Genomic DNA, 20686 nt, shown 5'->3' with positions numbered 1-20686 from the left:
GAAGATACAAATATTCTTTGTTAACACTTTTTATTTTAAAAATAGTAAAATTCAACAAAATAAAACACAACAAAGTTAATCAAAACAAAGTAGCAAAATTGGTACAGAACCTCAAGGCAGGATACTAGAAAAACAATAGCTACCATAGTATATCTTATTGCCTTCACAACAGTTGTCCATTCCATCAGGTATTGCAAAAATCAAACCAAAACAAAACAGAATAAAACCAAGCAAAACAGAATATTGAATAAAGCAAAACAATTAGAACAAACCAAAACATTGAGAACAATATTGGATTTCGAAGACAAGATAGAAGGAAATCCCCCATATTTGCTAATTGCACAGTGTCATCCTCCCAAGAGATGCTCAAGTCAACCAGACAATACAATCATTTAGTAGCTTTATGTACCTTAGAGGCTATCAACTCAGCCTGTCCTCTGAACCAGTAGGTTGCTGGGGGCAACACGGTGTGTGTGTGGAGGGGGGGTTCTCAGCCCAGCTCATAGGAGGCGCTGATTTTTCTTCCTGGAAGCTGTGCAGCTTCCATGGCTTACCGGAAAGGCTAGCTGGTTGGCTTCTTGTTGGATCCTCCCAGTCCCAGCCGGGCTGATTCTCAGGAAGCGCTGACCTTTGTCCAAGAAGATATAACTATTCTAAATAACCTGATATCAGTCAATGAAACTGAAAATGTAATTAAAAACCTACATATGAAGAAAAGCCCAGGCTCAGACAAATTCACTGTTGAATTCCGAATTACACAAGAAACTTAAAGAAGACCTAATTCCACAGTACTGAAACTCTTTAATAAAACTGAAAAAGAATGCAATACTGCCAAAATCATTCCTGGAAGTATTATTCTGATACCTAAACCAGAGAAAGACCCAACCAGAAAAGAAAGCTACAGACCAATGCCCCTAATGAACACAACTACAAAAATCTTTAATTAGATACTGGCAAACTGAATATTTCAAATCATCAAGATTATACACTATGATCAAGTAGGATTCATCCCAAGGATGCAGGGATGGTTCAACATAAGCAAGTCAATAAATACAATACACTATATTAACAGAGCCAAAGACAAAAAAATCACACGATCATCTCAATAGACACAGAAAAAGCATGTGACAAATTCCAACATCCACTCATGCTATAAATAAAACCTTATAGAAAACTGGAATACAAGGTTTCATCTCAATCTGATAGAAGCCATCTCTAACAAACCAACAGCTAACACTAAATGGACAAAAACTAAAAGCTTTCACTCTAAAATCAGGAATACGGCAAGAATGTCCACTTTCACCACCCTTCTTCAACAGTTATGGAAATGTTAGCCAGAGCAATTAGGTAAGAGGAAGAAATAAAAGTAGCAAGAATAGTGAAGGAAGAAGTTAAATTATCATAATTTGCAGATGACATTATACTTTACATAGAAGACTCCAAAAACTCCACCAAAAAATTTCTAGATTTAATAACCAAATTCAGTAGTGGAGATAGATACAAAGTCAATACTCAGAAATCAATAGCCTTCCTGTATACAAGCAACAAAGGCACAGAGAGAGAAATTAAAGACACCACATCCTTTATAATAGCATCCAAAAACTGAAATATTTATGAATTAATCTAACAAAGAAAGTAGAACATCTATATACTGAAAATTACACTAAGTTGAAAAAAGAGATTAAAGAGGCTATCAGAAAATGGAAAGATATCCATTGCTCATGGATAGGAAGAACCAACATAATGAAAATGGCCATATTCCCAACATTATTGTACAGATTTAATGCAATTAGCACACCTCACAAAATTATAGAAAGCATTCCTAAAATTCACATGGAGCCACAGAGTGCTAGAATAGCAAAAGCAATTCTAGGCAACAAAGGCAAGTCCGGGGCATCCCAATTTCTGACTTGAAATTATACTGACTTGAAAATATACAAAGCTATTATGATAAAATTGACATGGGATGGGGGGGGGAACCGACCTGAAGATCAGTAGTAGAGAACAGAAGATGCACACACAACTACAAACACATTTAGCCATCTTATATTTGACAAAGCCACACATGTTCACTGGAAGAAGGATAGCCTCTTCAATAAGTGGTGTTAGAAAAACTGGCTTTCCACATGACTAAAACTAGACCCATGTCTATCACCACGCACTAAACTAAAGTCAAATGGATCAAAGAGCTAAGTATTAAAATAGAAACACTAAATCTACTAGAAGAGAAAATTGGTAGGAACCTTGAAGACATAGGTGTACGCAGATACTTTATGAACAAAACCCAGAGGACACGGGAGAAACACTCCAAAGAATAAACAAACTGGATTTCACCTTATTAAAAAGCTTTTGCACAGCAAAAGAAATGACCAACAGAGTGAAAAGATAACCCAGAGTATGAAAAACCTATAGCCTGCTGTCCCTCAAAGGACTTCTATCCAAAGAATTGAAAAAAATCAGAACCCCCAAATTCAAAGATCCAATCCAAACATGGGCATCTGATATGAAGACACACTTTTCAGAGGTAGAAACAAAATAGAAAATAAAATATGTAATACATATGTTCAACATCGATGGTCACTCAAATGCAAATTAAAACAATACTGAAATTCCATCCCACCTAAACAATGCTATAATCAAGAAATCAACCAATAACAAGTGCTGGAAGGGCTGTGTGGGTAGCGGAAGGAACCCTTTTCCACTTTTGGTAGGAGTGTACACTGTGGAAAGCAATGTAAAAATCAGTGTGGAGATTCCTCAAAATCCCAGGACTAGAGGTCCTATTTGATCCCTATTCCTCTTGTAGGTATCTTCCCAGAAGAATTAAAAACATCATACCACAGTGATCTATGTGCACCCATGCTTGTGGCAGCACAATTTGTAATAGCCACATCTTAGAAACAACCAAAATGCCCATCAACTGAGGAATGAATGAAAAAGATGTGGTACTTTTATGCAACGGAGTACTACTCAGCCATAAAGAAGAATAAACAGGAGACTTCTATAAGTAAATGGATGCAACTTGAGATCATAGTTGTAAGTGAAATAAATAAGACATATATGTGTAAACATACTGTCTCACTGGTATGAGCTGAAGGAAATGCACACATACATATATTAGTTAAGATAGTTTACTATTATTTTTCTGAGTTCAATGAAGAGAAACATTTGTGCTGGTACTATTCAGACAATTGAATGTAGATGTCTTGTGCTCTGGCTGAATGATTTAGGGATGACAATGAGCAATATATGTACCACTGTTGTCCCCTGATTGACGTGTTTTGAAATTCTTTTTTTGTAGTTCAAAATGAAAGGAATTTGAAAAACAATATAACGTATCTATGTTTAAAAATAGAATTTACCTTGAGTTTTACAATCTTTCAATATATAAAGACTTTTGTATTTTAAATAGTGGTGACAGTATTGTCTCTTCAATATATAAGGATATGTGTTAAATTTTAAAGATTTATGTCGTTCAGTGGATTCAGATCTTAATCTCAATGAATAGGCATAATGTCAAAAAATCATACACAGGTAAAAGACCTATTTAAACCAAAAAAACCTAAAAAAAATCAATGGATTTTAATGGAATGAGCAATAAAAATACAGTGAAAGCATAAATTCCAATCCATAATACAAAGGTAGTTAATACTCCTAAACATTCATGAAGAAGACAACTAAAACTACTTTAAGAGAATTTTTTTATTTGTTTGCAGAAAGTTTTTCCCCTGAAAACACACACATGAGATCTCAATGTAGATGATGATTAACATAGCATGGCCTCAAGCATTGAATGCTTACCCTTACACCCAAAACCTCTCTCTCACCAAAGATACATCATACGAAAACCACTAACCTGGACACTGGTTCCTAAATCTGCCTCTGCTGAAATCAGACTCAGCACCATCGACTTTTTAGTAAGAGTACCAAGCTGCCTATGAAGAGAGATCAGAATCTCTCTGGACACAAGCTAGCATTCTGGATTATTTAAAAGATCCCCAAATGGTTTGGGAAGCTAATCATTCCCATAGGAAAACATCCCTAGAAGCATTAGCTAAAAGGCAGTTCACTGGAGGATGAATAACTCCAGTTTAGGAAGTAAAATCTATTTCAGCCTCTGCTACCCCCTAAGCAGGTGATCTTTAACACCAATTTAACATCAATTTCCTCATCTGGAAAAGATAAAATACAAAAACAAAGTGAAGCATAGGAAGGGACATGCATGAAAATTAAAAAGACCTTGATTTAGACAGTAAAATCATACACACACACACATTTATATAGACATCTATGCATATATATATATGTATAAAGCTGACATGTTCAGAAGTCAAAAGAGCCAAAAGATCTGACAGAGGCAATGGACAAAACAACATTATGAATTTTTCTTTCTCAGAATCCTGGAGAAGACTTCTAACAGGAAACTAGAGTACTCAACATTTTAAGAGAAAGAGTTGGCCTTGAGGATAGTAACTGTATAGAAGTTACACAGTCCTTTCAGGTATCTGGATGGAGGTCATTATGAGTCAACACAAAAGGCCTAGCAGTCATAGTTGTTATGGACATGGCTAACTTTATGTTGGCATTAACACCCATTAATTTTTTCTGTGTTTACTTAATATTCAACAAGAAATCTATTCATAATCTGGCTTTTTATACAAATTTCCTTCTAGGACAAATGTCAATTATCCTATCCCAAAGCAGTTATAGTCTTCATCACAATCTCAGCTCTACATGAAATTAAATGCAAAGCCCCAAAGGCATCTACTGTTTGCAGTCATTAATTTATTTCCCATATATTTAAAATTATACTAAGAACACATTATCCTTATGAGGAATGCGAATAATCTATGCTAGAGAGAATTCAGAAAAGTACTCACTAAAATTCCTTCCATGGAACCAAGTGAATGCTGTAATACTGGACGCAGTAATATTCTGGCTTCCACGTCTTTAGTGATGAGTGATTAGCGGGCTCTGCATTCAATGTCAGCCTCACTGAAGAATAAGCTGGCCTGTCCTGTCCCATGCTTTATGGGGTAATCTCAGTTCATTCAGGGTTATGCACATGACAGACCTTTCCACAAAATTTTTGTGGTATTTCCATTCCTTTTATAACAGTACTAAACGGTAACACTCTACTTAATACTGAACCATTTCAACAGTTTCAAAATTGTATTTTAGAATTTAAACTTAATATATTAATTAGAAATATTAAATTCTGTATTAAAATTTAATAACAATCTTTCTAAAACCTGTATCAAAGAAAAAAATTTCCCAGGTCTTATAGATTTTAAAACAGGAGGAAAGGGAAACATTAGAACTAAAACTGCTACATTAAAATCCAAGGAAACCTCTAAAAAATAATTTTATCAATAGAAATTTTGTATAATTTTTCAGTTTCAATTTAATGTCCTATGAAATCTTACATTTAACACTATTTTTCTTTTTTTGAGACAGTCTCTCTATGCAGTTCTGGCTCGAACTCATGGTGATCCTCCTGCCTCGGCCTCCCGAGTGCTGGAATTATAGGTGTGCACCACCACGCCTGGCATGAAATCTTATTTAACACCTTACTGATTAAAAAAAATCAGTAAGTATACATTTTCATAAAAGCACAAGTCTCACGAGTATTCAAAGATTAAATAACATTTAGATGCTTATTATAAAGCTTTCGTAATCTAATACCAGGATGAAAGGGAAGGGAAAAGAGAGGGAGAGGCCAATCGACCAAAATTCTTAGATTAAATAGCTCTGGAGAGCACAATAAAACTGACAGTGAAAGTCTCTCAGAAAGTACACTCTACACTGTGAATTTGGAGGAAAATTTCTAGAAAATGAGATTTTAAATCAAGAGTACAAGTATGAGAATTGTAGCGCTACCCATGATTGATGCACTGTAACTTGACTGAACCACCACAAAGCAATGTCAGAAAAGAACTTAAATGAAGCAAAGCACGTTAAAATCAAATTAGAATACTGAGGATGAATGCAAGTTATTTATTATTCCAGGTACAAAAAATCTTTTAAGTTCATACGTATTATCAAAACTTGAAGTTTATGCGTATCTTCAACCTCTGTTTTGGTTAGCAGCTCAAACAGGAAATGAAAGTGAAAGATACTTACTATAGTACCCATATAATACAGTGTCCTCAATCTGTCTGCTGACATTAGCATTAGCCCAGTCCTGGGATAAAAAGGAAACAATATAAATATTAATTTTAACATCTATGTGCCTAAAAATATAGTTAAGGATTACTATGGCTGAATGTCACTTCCAGTCTATCATTAAATAAGGCATGGGCTACGTCTTAGAGAAACAAGAGGTGGGCAGACAAACTCAATACCCAAAAGCTGAGATAAGTTAACAACACAGTTCTGGGGGAAAATGAAGATAACAGCTCCTAATTCAGGCTGAGGATCAGGGACAGTTTCCCAAAAAACATTTAAATCAGACAAAATACTTTTGGGGAAAAGGAGGAAAGATAGAAAAGGACTGAGGGAAAACAGAAAGGAATACAAATGGAAGGTTCTAAAACACTGCCAAAAGGTGAAATGTAGATTCCGTGGAGCTCTGAGAAAGCAGGTGGAGCGGGAGGGACAGTATAAGTGTCTGCCAGACTTGGGAGTCACAGTAAGGTTTATCCTCAAGGCAATGAACATTTATGCAGAGACTGAGAAACCTAATTTAGAAAGAAGACTTGAAAATACTACAAGTTTCTAAAAAATATCTAAAAGTTGACCAAAAATCTTTTGCATGCACCCCATAAAAAATGTTCTTTAAACTTACTTAGAAAATATAATTCAAATTAATATTTTCAATAGAAAACAATCTATACACTGAGTCAGAAATGAGGTGTAGTGGGGAATTTTGTTTAATAGCATACATTCTGTGCACATGAAAAATTAAACCTGGAGAGTCTACAGAACTGATCACTGCTACTAACTATCATGATTAATTGCTATTAATCTACCAAAAATTGTTAAGTTAGAATCCAAGCCTTTTTTTTTTCTTCTTGAGACAGGGTCTTACAATGTAGTTCAGTCAGGCCTTGAACTCACTGTGTAACTCAGGCCGGCCTTGAACTCATAGTGATCCTCCTGCCTCTGCCTCCAGAGTTCTAGGATTACAGCCATATGTAATGATGCCTTACTCCAACTTAATTTTCATGAACATTTAAGAACTCTTTAAAAAATCAATATTTAGCTCTTTTAAAACATTGAGATCTTTCTGTCTACAAATACCTTTGATTAGCACTTATGAGTTTGATGCTAATAAAATAAGAATGCAAAAAGTCCAAACTTGCACAAATGCAAAATTTTGACATAAAATGTACAACAGTAATTTTCCACTACCTATAAAGAATATGAAAAAAAGACAAATAAAGAATGTGCTAACACATTCTAACATAAAATATCAAAAATAATCTAAGTAAATGAAAAGCTACATGTTCCCACATGAAAAGAATATAAATTCCTTCCAAATTAATCTATAAAATATACATGGCCAATCAGAATTCAATGCAATGAGCCAGACACGGTAAGAATGTTCCTTCAATCTGAGCTACTTGGGAGGTTGAGTCAGGAGAACTGCTTGAGACCAGAAATCTGTGGTCAGGTCATCCTGGACAACAAAGCAAGATGCTGTCTCTTAAAAAAAAAAATCCTGCTATACTAAGGGTAAGGAATACTGACATGTTGAGTCTAAAAGATATCTGAAGAAACAGGCAACTTCCAGGAAAAATACTAACAATAAGGAATCTTTCAACTACTATACTTTACTTAAAAAACATGAAACTTATCATTGTAGTGACCTTTAACCTACCTAATTCACATAATGTAAAACAGTAATAGTGAAAAAATACAGAAGAAAAGCCAGCTCCTACATAGTAATAGTAAGACAATCTATGATCACATTTTTTATTGGATCTAGCCTAAAAATCAGTATTAGTGTAAGTTGACAGCAATCAGTACACAGGTATTTTGAAAGTACTACTGACTGTTCAGTGCACGACCCTAGTTGCCTGGGAATCAGGTAGTCTAAACAGGGTCTCCGTTTCCCACACACAGGGAGCTGCACTCAGCTTCTATTCTCACTGGACCAAGGAGCCCAAAACCTGCGGTCACTCAGGCAGAATGTCCTAGGGTGCCGACCGGCCTATACCTTCACAGTTCAGCAGCAAGGGCTGGTTTCTACTTACGAGTTCTTCACCCAAAGCTATTCAATGTAGTACTGTTTAAAATATGTTTTAAAAGAAGCTAGAGACAATCTAAGGGTCCAGAGGAAAGACAGTAACACAGGTTCATAACATAAAATACCATGCAGACATTAGTACAGTGACATCTAACCTAGGCTCAGTCGTGCACACCTGTAATCCTAACACTCTGTGAGGCTGAGGCAGAAGGATCACAAGTTCAAGCCCAATCAGACCAATTTAGTCAGACCCTGTCTCAAAATAAAAACAAAAAAGAGCTGGGAATGCAGTTCAGTGCAAAGGCCCCAGTACTAGGTGTAAAGGAAGACCTACAAACACTGGCATGGATGAATATCCAAGAACTTTCGCAGGGCCAAACAGAACAAGATGGAACCAGGTGTTTTAACACTCCCAACTTGTGTCTGAGAAACTAAAACTAAAACTAAAAGAAAAAAATGTAATGACAGGAACAGCCCAACACACACAGAAAAATGAAAAGGTAAATAATGCTTACTATCTAGAAGGATGTGAAGAATTCTACACAATGACTAGAAATTTTTTATCAAATAGTAACCAAATGCTTATTTACATAAAGTTTCAGATCATAAGAACTGTCCTTTAGTGACAGTGTATGAATCGAAATAAGTTTAAAAACAATTCTGGTGTTACTGTATCTCTCTCTTTTTACTTGTTACACATTTCCCAAAGTCCTCTTGAGTTTCCAAGAGGATCCAGGAGGCAGTAATGGCCTCACTGAGAACCATTTAAAAGTTTGCCTTTAAAGTCAGAAAAAACCTGGCAAGTTGAGTTCGATTCCCAGTAACAAAAATAAAATAAAAAATAAAGTTAGACAAGAGCTTCATCAAATTAAAAGCAGAAAGTCTAAAGGTAACTTAAAGCCAAATAAGCATTAAAATTCAACACCTGGAATTCTACAAGGTTCTTTTGCCTACTCAACTCTCGAGGCAATGGAGAGTAAAACCGTTACTATTTTAAAGCTACGGATATGTGTAAAATATACAAAATCATTCAAGTGCTATTAGTGTATTTTTATACTCTGTCTCGCCTGCAGAGTATTTCATGAACTGTCAAGAGAGCTTACTTTATGAAAGTTTCCTCCTTCCACATTTGAGAACTATGTTCTCAATGTATTTTATAAACTACTGCTTTCCAAAGTACAAACTGAAAAGAACTCCACACACTTAAGACACAAAGGAATGTGAGACAATCAAAAACTAATACTACACACTTACAAAAGAATATTTCAGACAAAAGGAAAAGGGCATTTCTGTGTAGTGGGTCACATATGTAAATTCTCTTTCCTAGTCTTCACGATGGTCCTCTGGAAACTACGGGGTCAGCCACTCCAACATGACTGTCCCTGGGCACCCCGCGTTAACCCACTCACACCTGACTGTCCCCCTGGCAGGCTAAATGTACTCTTCATGGTCACCAATGACCACAGCCAGCAGTCACTTCTCTACATTCTTACTTCACTTCTCAACATGATTCAAAAAAAATAATGTTCTCTTTTAAAACACATTCTTCTCATTTTCTCTTGTTTTTCTTTCCACTCGGGTCACCAGTTCCTTTCTTTGGCTCGCCTCTACATAGTACAGCACTCAGTCCTCAGTCCAGCGTCAGTCTTGACTGCCTGACCCCTTCCCCCAGCTACCAGTCAGTCTGAAGCTCTAAACGCCATCTGCATGTTTACTGCAAAACATATTTCTCCAACCTGATGCTCTCTTCATAGTTTCAGCTGCTACTTGTTACTTTCACTTGAAAATATGTAATAGGCACTTCGAAAGAAATTTGCTCAAAATGCTCCTTGTCTGGTATCTCTGCTCCTTCAGTGGTTTTGTTTTCCTCTAGGTTTCCTGACTTCTTTACGATGTAGAAAAACCTGGGGCTTTAGTGCTCAAAGTATTTTTCCTTCCTTTTTTCATACCTAACCCATTGCTAAATGCAAACAGTCCTACCATAAAAGTATGTCTGCTGTAATCAGTTTTCTCCATAGGTGCCACTCTTTATCACCTGAATCTCCATGTAGTTAGGAGAAAATCTAACTCATGAACACAACTCAAGTCATACACAGTCTGCCCCCTGCCTTGCCCTGCTTTCTAGCTTACACCAAGGCAGAGCACTGAGTTCTACATACACTCCAGCCAAACAAACCAAATGCAGTCTTGCCTGAGGGCTTCTGCATTTGCATTTGCACCTGCTTCTCCCAGAAAGGTCCTCCACAGGCTCTTTCTAGTTGGTTTTCATTTAGCCTTCATGTTTAAGTAACCTCAGCAATCTGGCCTGTGTAGCCATCTCTGAATTAACCATAACTAATGGGACTCTCCTTTAATCTATGACATTTCCCTGTAGAATTTATCACTATGAAGTTACCTTGGTATATTTATTTGTTCACCACTGGGCTCGCCTTACATACTGTAAGCTCTGCATGAGAAGAGCAGCCTCATTCATTTCCACCGTCACCTTTCAGCACCTACCTTGTTCAGGTACATGCTTAGTACTTAGTATTAGTTAAATAAATGTATGTAAGGAATGAAATCCTCTAAGATATAATTACTATCATTTGAAACTAGGAAGGAGGCATAGTGAAGTTCAGCCAAGACCTGATAATAAATGCCATAAAGAGACCAAGCCCTAGGGAAAGGGGACAGATAAGATATGAGAAAACACTGAGACACTAAATGTCTTGGTGCTATATCTTTTCAAAAATTCTTACATGTTGTAAAGCACAAAGACAAACAAACCAAAAAAGATTATTTGTTCACATTTGTGTTAGTCTATGACATTTATCAGTGTGTTTTCTGTCTGTCACAATCCAAGGTTTTTAGTCAACTACACAGGATTGTTTAATGGGGCACTTATGTTTTAAGGTTCTCACTTTATCTATAATGTTTATTATTTCACTTAAAGTTAGAAACAAGGAAATTAACTAAATAATGACATGTTATAGAAAGTGCTATCAGCCTTAACAATACACCCATAAGAAGGCAGAGACAGCCAGGAGCAAAAAAAAAAAAAAAAAAGAAAGCAGTGCTGACTGACTGCCCACAGAAAGCTGGGCACCTTCTGTGCGTAAGCTTAACGCTAGCAAGGACTGACAGGTACATTACTGAAGGAGCTTCCGAAGAACTTCACTTTGTAGGAATTGAGGGGCTTCACAATGGCTAATGCAGAAATGGCAAAAGTCAGACATGTTTAGAAATAAAGGTACATACAGTATCATATAGAGACCAACGCCAACTTGTACATGTAACACCATCTAATAAAACTGAACTAGATTAAAGCCATGGTGGCATACCTTTACTCTAGCATGACTAGATTTACCATTGTGACAAACACTGAAGAAGCAACTGTTAAGTATTTGCACTTGTTTTTCACTAAGTACCTGTAAACAATTCAGCAGTTAAGTTTCTACAGAAAAGAGTTTAACCAAAAAGTCTTTTCAGTTCTGTTTTTGACAGTAAATAGGCTAGCTTCAAGTGGAAACTGAATTTCATTAATCAAAGAGAAAGGGTACAGGGAGAAAAGGCTGGCAAAAGAGACACACACAAGAATGCTTCAATGTATCAAAAAAGTGTCAAACAGCCCTGTGTGGTAGCACATGCCTATACTCCCAGCACTCAGGAGGCTGAAACAGGATGGCTGCCACCTGTTCAAGGCCAGCCAAGGCTCCAAAGTGAGTCCAAGGCCAGCTCCAGCTACACAGTGTGACCCTGTCTCCAAAACACACCTCCCCAAAATGTCTAAAATAAATACCTAAATTGAAAAGGCTGAAAGTAAACAGAACTATAAAAAACAAAGTAAATGAAAGTAGAACAAAAAGAACCTACAACTGCTAAATAATATCTTGTAATAATTTTCAAAAAGCTGTTTATAAAGTAGAATAATCTTATTATGCTTGGTGTGGTCCTGCATGCCTGTAGTCCGTGCACTATGGAGAAAGTGCTGAGGGAGGTGGATTGCTGAGTTCCAGGGCAGCCTTTGCTACACAGTAAATTCAAAAACAGGCTGAACTACATAACTAAAGTCTCAAAAAACAAAAGAAAAAATACTATCATGGATTTTGTTTATTTCTAAAGTAACCATATTGTTTACAGATGTGTTTTGTTTATTTTCTATTTGGGGCCACTTAGTAAGAAAAGTACCCAAAGTTTTTCATAAGCAACACCATTTTTTTGTAAGGATGAATTCTTAAAATTTTGCTCAAACAAGTACAACTCAATCTCACAAAATAAAAACAGACAAAAAAAAAAAAACAACTAGGACTAAGAAAGTGACTACAACTTAAGCATGGGCATCAAACAGGGCATCAAACAACTACTTAATCTAAAAGAATGTTCATAATTTCTTGAAAATATTATTTTAGAAATTTCAAGATGAAAACCTTTCACCACAAAATTTAAACAAATCAAGCATTTTAAATTCAAAACTAAAAAACCTCCCATTTATAAATAAACACAAGGGATGAATACATTGCTATACATCAAAGTAGTCCTTATACATAGTTTGTTAAATTTTACAGTTTTCAGAGAGAAAAATATCCTAAAAGATTATAATTACCTATTATACACTGGGTATTACACCATACTATTTGGAATAAAAAGAATAGCCAAACACACTTAAAATGCCAAAACCTTCCAAAAAACACTACAAACACAGTCATGAGAAGTAAATATTTTTATGTAATTTAATTTCTCAAAGGAAATAATCTCATCATGTTAAGATTAAACATTAATAACATATCTAGTATTATTAAAGGTATATTTCTTCTTGCCCAATAATAATCAGAAAATCTAGTATGACTAAAAAGTCACTTTCCCTTAAAATGTTTCATCCTGACCCATGAAATACAAATTAAGTTTAAAACTCAAAGAAATACATATTCACCAGTAGACAATCTATTTACCAAGCTACTTAAAAGTATCTTATACTTGTTAAGAAGTTATCTGAATCAAAAAAAAAAAAAGCTTGGGAGCCAGATATTACAGAGCTTCAAATTCCACAACACCACTTACAATCTAAACCTGTCTACCTCAGCTAGTACTTTCTAAGTCTGCAGGGTAGTTTGAGAGAGCAAAGAAGTATTGTACCATATGCCACTTACAATAGAATGGATACACAATAAATGTTCAATAGATACTAAGCATCATCTTCATAACACTATACTGTTTGGCACATACTGGGTGCTCAATTCATACTTGCTAAAAGGGTGACTGACCTATCGAAAATACAGGACCTATTGAAGATACAGTTTTCACAACAGTCAGAACATATCCAACTACAAAAATTATTATCAAATTACTTGCGTCATTTGGACCAAATTCAGAGTTATCAAGGTATAAGGCATTACTGAGATTAACTGAAATATTACTTTGTTCAAATAAGTACCGCATGACCAACAGCTAAGATATAAGAGCTCCTGCTTGTACAAAGGTGAGCTAGGAACTAACGTGCACAATTAAAAGGGAACTTGGCAATCTTCCAGTCTCTGTCCTTTACCTTTTAAAATGAGGAAACTATAGCCCAGAAAATGTAAGTGATTTGGCCAATGTTAAATTATCTAGATAGTTAAGAGCTACAACCACAATTCAGGTCTTGTAATTCCCAGTCTATCAGTCTTCTCACTATACTGCATTGATTTCAAAGTACTCGATATGAAAATGAAATAAAAGATGTCTGCCACAAACGAAGGTCTTTGTAAATTATTTATTTATTGCATTAATGCAAATCAAGTCAAACAATCTTCATGGAAGTGATGAGAGGCACAAAACCTACTATGATGACTTAAAACATTTCCAGATTACCTTTATGCACAGGGTTATCAAAGTTAAAAGTCTGCTTCTAGTCTACCCTGTTGCGTTCTCAGCCTATGCTACATTTTATTTCCAGAGACATAACACAAGACACACTGATCTGCTAAACTTAAATTTTTATTTGCTAACAATTTGAAAAGGGAAAAAAATCATGATAATAAAACTTACCTTAAAGGTACCATTTTGGTTTTTCATGTACGAAACCAGAAATATATCCACTGGCAGAAGGGCAGATGTGATAAGTGCAACTGCTAAAGAAAAAATTGCTGTTATGGTGGAGACAACTTCGCTCTCTCTGTGACTTTGGTATTTACGAACATATATCCAGCAAAATGCCAAAATGGCCTGAAATAAAGCAAAAATAAATGGTTGTTACTATCTGAAGTATTCTCTAATACTGATTTTAGTATGTGTTCCAACTGGAAACGTTCCATCAAGCAAAAAAGACTTTTTTTCTTTTACATATGTAAAGAAAACCCAAAACTCCTCATAAACTTTCTCAAGATTGACAAAAGTCTCTTTTGTCAATCTAGTAAAACCCCACTTAGGTACAAATACACATCTGTTATTAATTAACACTGCTCACTTACATACATTTTTGCCAAACACAATGTTAATGATCATACCAAAGGCAACCACACATTAACGGTCCCACACAGCGTCATAACTATAACTAACTTCAAATCTTGTCCCCTCACATCTGTATTAAGGAAGACACATGTTTTTCTATCTCGAATTACTGAAGCATCATAGAGTATAACTCAGATGGAAATTAACTTTTGCCTCATTATGACCAGCTGGTTCAATACCAATCAGCTGAAGGGTAACTGTCAATAATTAACACATGATTACTATAATTCAAGTGTTAGAGTGTGTTAATTAAGAAAAGTCAAAACTAAAAATGGATTTATGTATATAGTATGGAGCTTTTCAGTGAAAAAAGTATTTCTACATATACTGAGGTTGACATTACTAATCAACAAGGAACTCTTATTCATCCAGGTCTTTCTAGTGACTAATACAGAGGACAGGCCTTTAGGGATTCCATAACTTAGGGAGCATCAGAATCTGGTGTAGAGATCTTGAAGCAGGTGTGGGCCCCACCCCCAGAATTTCACATTTCAGGCACAAGGGCCTGAAGCCTACATTTATAATGGACTGCCAGATGCTGCAGATAAAGGTCTGAGCTATGCTGACAATATTTTGAGAAACTCTGTTCTGCTCAATAATAGGAATTGCAAACAGACAATGAATCAGTGGTTCTTAGAAGCAAGTCTTGGGTAGTTTTTAAATACATCATCAGTGCATCTCCTACTCCCCATCAAGTCAGTCAATTAAACAGTACCTCAAATGCCTGAGGATTTCAGTCTGACCCAAACCTGAGATGCACGTTTTAAAATAAGCTTTGGAATTAAAGCCCTGTTTTGAAAAATAAAAAATAAAGTCCTGTTTTATACTGTCACTCTCAAGGTTTATGTTACAGTACTTCTTTTCTGAGCAGAAAGCCTGAATGGAACTAGTAAGTCCATGTAGCACGTAGTCTTATAGTTTCCAAACAGCCCTACAACAATCAAGATGTAAGAAGTTTGCCCCTTCCACCCCAGCCTCTGAACCTCTATTAGTTATCTGTCCTTATATGTCTCTTCCAGAATGTCATTATGTACCCACAGGAGGGGTGATTTAAAAAACATGGTGTGGACTTAAACTTTTAAAAATGCATTGTATTAAAAGACATTAATCATCCTCAAAATACTCCTTACTTTGAACATACTTGTCCCTGGATTTTGATGCTTTCTGAAGCAGTTTCTAGAAGTCCTCTTTTCTGAGTGTCTTTAGTGGAGCTCTCCTGACTGCCTTAAGTCCTTAATCAATTCAAAAACACTTCCCTATCATGGTCACTTTGACCTTGGGGAAGAGCCAGAAGTTTCAGTGCCAGGTGCCATAGAAAAGCTGGACGAGGACACACTAATGTTTCTGCAAGTTTGCTTTCCACTGGGTAGCACTCTGCAGCCCAGTCACTGTACTCCTCTTCACCGCCTTGCAAAGACACAAGAGGACCTCCAGAAAGGGGCAAGAGGTGTGATAAGTGTGTTCAAGGCAAGTGGAAGCACTCTGAGGAGAATTCATGGCAATGTTTTTCACTGGAATAAACTTTCAATGTAAACATCAACTGCATTTTTTAATCACCCCTTGTAGTATTGTCTTTTTAAATCAGGCTTCTTTCACTTGGAATAATGCATCTGAAAAGCAATTCCTTTCGGAGCTGTTGTGTCATGCCTTCATATTGTTATTTCAACTGGTGTCAGAATAGGAAAAATACTGGAACTTACAGGTTGGAGCAAAAAAAGCACAACATTACCTAGGTACAATTCTGATATTACTGTTTACTAATATTGTGTACTGAGAAACACAGTAATCATAAAATGTTGTTCATATTAACATTTTGTGGGTTTCTTTTAAACTGAATTAACATTTTAAAAAATCCTCAGATTAGTTTTGAGTCTTATCCTTCTATCCTTAGTAGTATCAGTGTTGATTAAATTTTGCTGAATTTCAAAATGAAGTATCTACACTTTTACAAAGTTCAAAGCAGTATTATCATGGGCTGGGGATATAGCTCAGTGGTACAGTGCCTGCCTGGCAAGCACAAGGTCTTGAGCTTGATTCCTGACACAAAAGAAAAAAGACAAGAAAAAGAACAAAGAAATGTGTATTACCACAAAAGAAGTGTATCAGCATCAGACAAGCTAAAAAAAAAAAGGACAACCATGGAGAACACTTAAGTCACAAATTTTTACTTTCTGCCCTTAGAATTTCTTTAGTTTTAAGACAGCTCCACAGAGCTTTTTATAGAGGTCATTCTTCAGTGGACATTAGTAACTGTATCAGAAAATAAAACAAATCTCTTCATTTATAAAGTATGAATAGGAGCACTTTGAAAGCAAGTTATAAGGATCTAGTACAGTGCTCCACCATAGTAACTGCCTAACAAACAGTAATAATAACTTATTAAATGTTGAATGAAATAATAGAGCATTTTATTAAAAAACTAACATATAACTTTGTTAACAAGTTTTTAAATAATCCCTAACCCACTGCAGAGATTTTGAAATGTCTGGACATTGGACTTCTAAAAACTTCCTAGGTCGTTTTAAATGAGTGGTCATGGTTGAGAACCAGTGAATCAAAAGACAAAGTGAATATGAAGTGCTTAATAAACTGCTTAAGCATACATACTTCCTGAAATGACTTTAAACTGCAGAATCTGATTCAGTTAAGAGAAGCCCTAAAGTTTGTATTTCTAACAAGTTCCCAGGTGATGCCCAGATTTTGAGAAAAGGGTTAACTTGGTTTATAGAAATGGTGATTATCTCTGTAACAATGAAAAATAAACCTGAAAAGTGGTGTCAACCAAATTACTGATGACTGGTAACCAGGAACAGTAGAACAGTTTGGATTTGAGGCAGTGAGTAAAGACAGATTATAAGCAAGAGGAACCAAATCTAATCACTCTTTATTTAGAAGAAACTGAAGTCCAGTTGGCTTGCCCCCAAAACTCTTCCAGGGGTTTGGGCCTGCCCCTGAAACTTTTCCTGGAGATTCTAAATTGAACGCTATCATCATGATAACACTATGCTGTCTTCTGCATGTTTCATCAAGCTGATATTTGCATTTGTGGGTTCACAGCCATGGGTACAACTGCCGGTTGCACCGTCATGAATTAAGACAATGGCACCAAACTCACCAAGTCAATGCGCCTGGGAAAGGGAGGGAAGAAAGAAGGTAGGAGGGAGAAGACAAAAAGGGAAGGAGGAAACTTAAAGAGCATGGTTGACAAAGCAGTTAAAAAATAATTTTAGTAAAAATTGATCCATATATTTCTTAAATACTCGAGTAACTATGAAGCACACACAAAGTTCTTCTGCTGCATACCAAGGTATAATAGCTATTACCAGGAACTTGAAAGCCAAATCAGCCACTCTTTTAAATCAACATCACTTTACTAATAAAATACATCTGAAACTAGAGTGACTCACAGTTGAGTAGTTACCAGATTTTATCAAGTGAAAAACAAAACTATTACTTGAAGAAAAACTAACAATATTTTGTCATCAATGATAAAATTCAATCTTTCAAATGAAAATTAAAACTTTGGAAAACTTGTACCCACTATTGTGAGTTTAATAACTTAAAAGCTTAGAGCTTTTAAGATAAGAAATTTCAAAAGGTTGAAGATATAGTTCAAGGACAAGGCTTTGGATTCAATCCTCAGTGCCATAAATAAATAAATAACTCAATATAGCAGTATACACCTCCAATCCCAGCACTTGGGAGGCTGAGGCAGGAAGATCTCTGCCAATTGGAGGCCAGCCTGAGGCACAAAATGAATTCAAAGCTAGCTTGAGCTACATAAAGACACTTTTATGTCTCTCAACAACTTTGTCTCAAACAAAACAAAAAACCAAAAAATTTTAGACACTTTTCCGCAATGATTTAATGAAATTAGCATTTTAAATTGTGTAATATGTCCCCAGCTCAAAAAGCCAGGCATGACTCAGCCAGCATGTTCTAGACACCTAACACATCATTTTGTAAAACCTTAAGTAAAAGGCCTACTTTAAAGTATGAGATGGGCAAATGGATTTTAATGTAACAGAATGAAATTTCATTGGTAAAAGTTTAAGTTCCATATTGCAAGTTTAAGAAACTTTCACTTGTTAAGCTTTCATGAAGTAGCAAAGAACATCCAAGGATCTGAAAAGTACCCTTCTGCTTTTCAACTTATGTTGGCTCTTCATACACTTCAACCGAAATAATTTATCTCAAAAGGCCGAATGAAAAAGTAGACACGACAATCCGGCTGTCTTTTAATAAACTAGGAATTAGAGAGATTTGCAGAAATAGCCCTTATTACTTAATTTTTCTCCCACTCCAACCTCCAAGTTTCTTAACTCCTTAATACTCTTTCCATTTGTTGCTGCTGTAAATTCAGTACAATAGTTCTCCTTCTGCACCCATCCAAAGTCTTATCTCAAGCAGGTAGACTGAGAAAGCAACGGAATTTTCCAATTACAGAACAAGATGGCTCTGGAGACCTTTAGGGGTTCCAGTTCCAGTGCAAAAGCATCTGGACGAGTGAAGGTAGCAAGAGAATCCTTTCCCTATTTTTTCAATCTTTGTGTGCTAGGCTGTCTGCTGCAGAATTTCACTAGCAGAAGGAGACTACACAGATGTTATACACTCCATGTGAGATAAACTAATAATCTGATTACCAGGACTAAAGATTTTTGCTCTTTTTTGTTTGTAATGTGAAGAAGTCAAAATACTTTGGAACACGGAGTAACAAGAGGATGAAGAGAATGAGGGAACACCTCTGAGAATGTGGAGGGGTAGAAATAAAAAAGGAAAACAAACTGTTTACATCAGGGGTTGGGAAGTAATGACCAGGCTACCCCGGGTCATGACAATCCACGTTTTGTTCACTCACTAGAAGCAAGATAACTGGCAACGTGGCGCCGAGGTAGACAGGAGAGTCCAGCATCCCCTGACCTCGACCAGAAAGAGGCGCCTTACAGCGCCGCCTTCCACTTTTTCTATGCCTAGCGAAAGAACTGGGAAGAAAGGTGCCACAGTGCCCGAAGGAGCCGCTCCAGTCACGGCGGACTCAGGCCCCGGGGCACAGAGGGTGGGCATCCACTGACAGCAACCCCACGGCCAGGGCCCCAAGGCACAAGCGTCCGTCACTCGGGCCCTCTGCAGAGTCCCATGCCGCACCCCTTGGCGAGCCAGAGTTTCACGGGGTCCACAGCCGCAACGCCCTGGTTCCCCGCGAGGGTCTCTCGGCCCCAACCCAGTCAGGATCGAGCGAGTTTCCCACGGGCAAGCTGAAAGCTCGCGGACACCACGGGCCCCAGCACGCGGGGCCGAGGACGCCACCGCCCCGCACCTAGGCCCCGTCCGCCGGGAGAGGCGGGGCGCGAGGGTCTCCGGTCCAAGAGGCCCGGGAGGGCAAGCGACCCGCCTCCGCGCACCAGGCCAGCCCTGGGGACTCTCCAAGCGCCTCCCCTACCAGCAGGAGGAGGCCGAAGATGCACCAGCCGATCACCAGCTCGGCCGAAGCCGCGCCCGCGGTCGCAGCCGCCATCTTCGCTTCCGGTCGGGCCGGGACCTAGGCCGGGGGTGGGGAAAGGGCGGGCAGGGGAGGGGAGAGGGCAGAGAGCGAGGCCCGCGCAGCCCTAGTACCCTAAAGGTTAAAGGGGCGGAGGGGCGGAGCGAACGGTTGCCCAGGAGACCCGACCCGCGAGCGTCCCCTGGCGACTAGCCGGGAGGGGCGGGACTCCGTGACGTCATCACGCTGCGCGCGCACTCGGCGCGGCGGGCTCCGCGGGCGGGGCCGGTTGAGGGTGCAGAGATTTAGGGAGTTCTTTTCTAAGGAACTTAATGGGCTAGAAATCCAGGAGTTTTAGGGGTTTCGCCTCCCCAGAATAGTTTGTTCCTAGTGTTCAAGGGAAAATGGACCTTTGTCTCTTTCACTGGTGCGGGTGCCCGGGGCCTGTGAACTGCTTGCCTGGACTCTGTTCAGGACGTGATGTGGCTTTGTTTTAGATCTATGCCTGTGAATCTTCTTAATAGCTTAGGAATAGTCAGCCTAGAAAGAAA

The 20686-nt window shown here is 37.5% G+C and overlaps 1 protein-coding gene across 1 annotated transcript in view; it reads right to left on the bottom strand.

The window, feature by feature from the left end:
• The window catches only part of Lmbrd1 (LMBR1 domain containing 1), a 94076-nt gene extending 73713 nt beyond the window's left edge, over positions 1 to 20363 (bottom strand). The window contains exons 1-3 of the mRNA XM_063227041.1: positions 20097 to 20363; positions 14195 to 14371; positions 6124 to 6184 (exon numbers count right to left, since the gene is read on the bottom strand). Of these exons, the coding sequence (XP_063083111.1) occupies positions 6124 to 6184; positions 14195 to 14371; positions 20097 to 20171 (313 nt within the window). The 5' untranslated portion in view covers positions 20172 to 20363. The remainder of the gene's footprint in view (positions 1 to 6123; positions 6185 to 14194; positions 14372 to 20096) is intronic.
• Between the last annotated feature and the right edge of the window lie 323 nt (positions 20364 to 20686).

This window comes from Cavia porcellus, unplaced genomic scaffold (assembly GCF_034190915.1).
Source record: "Cavia porcellus strain 051 isolate PalLab524CR breed Dunkin Hartley unplaced genomic scaffold, mCavPor4.1 scaffold_16, whole genome shotgun sequence".
NCBI lineage: Eukaryota > Metazoa > Chordata > Mammalia > Rodentia > Caviidae > Cavia > Cavia porcellus.
The sequence above is the reverse complement of the archived record's forward strand: the minus strand, read 5'-3'. Positions and strand labels throughout refer to the sequence as shown.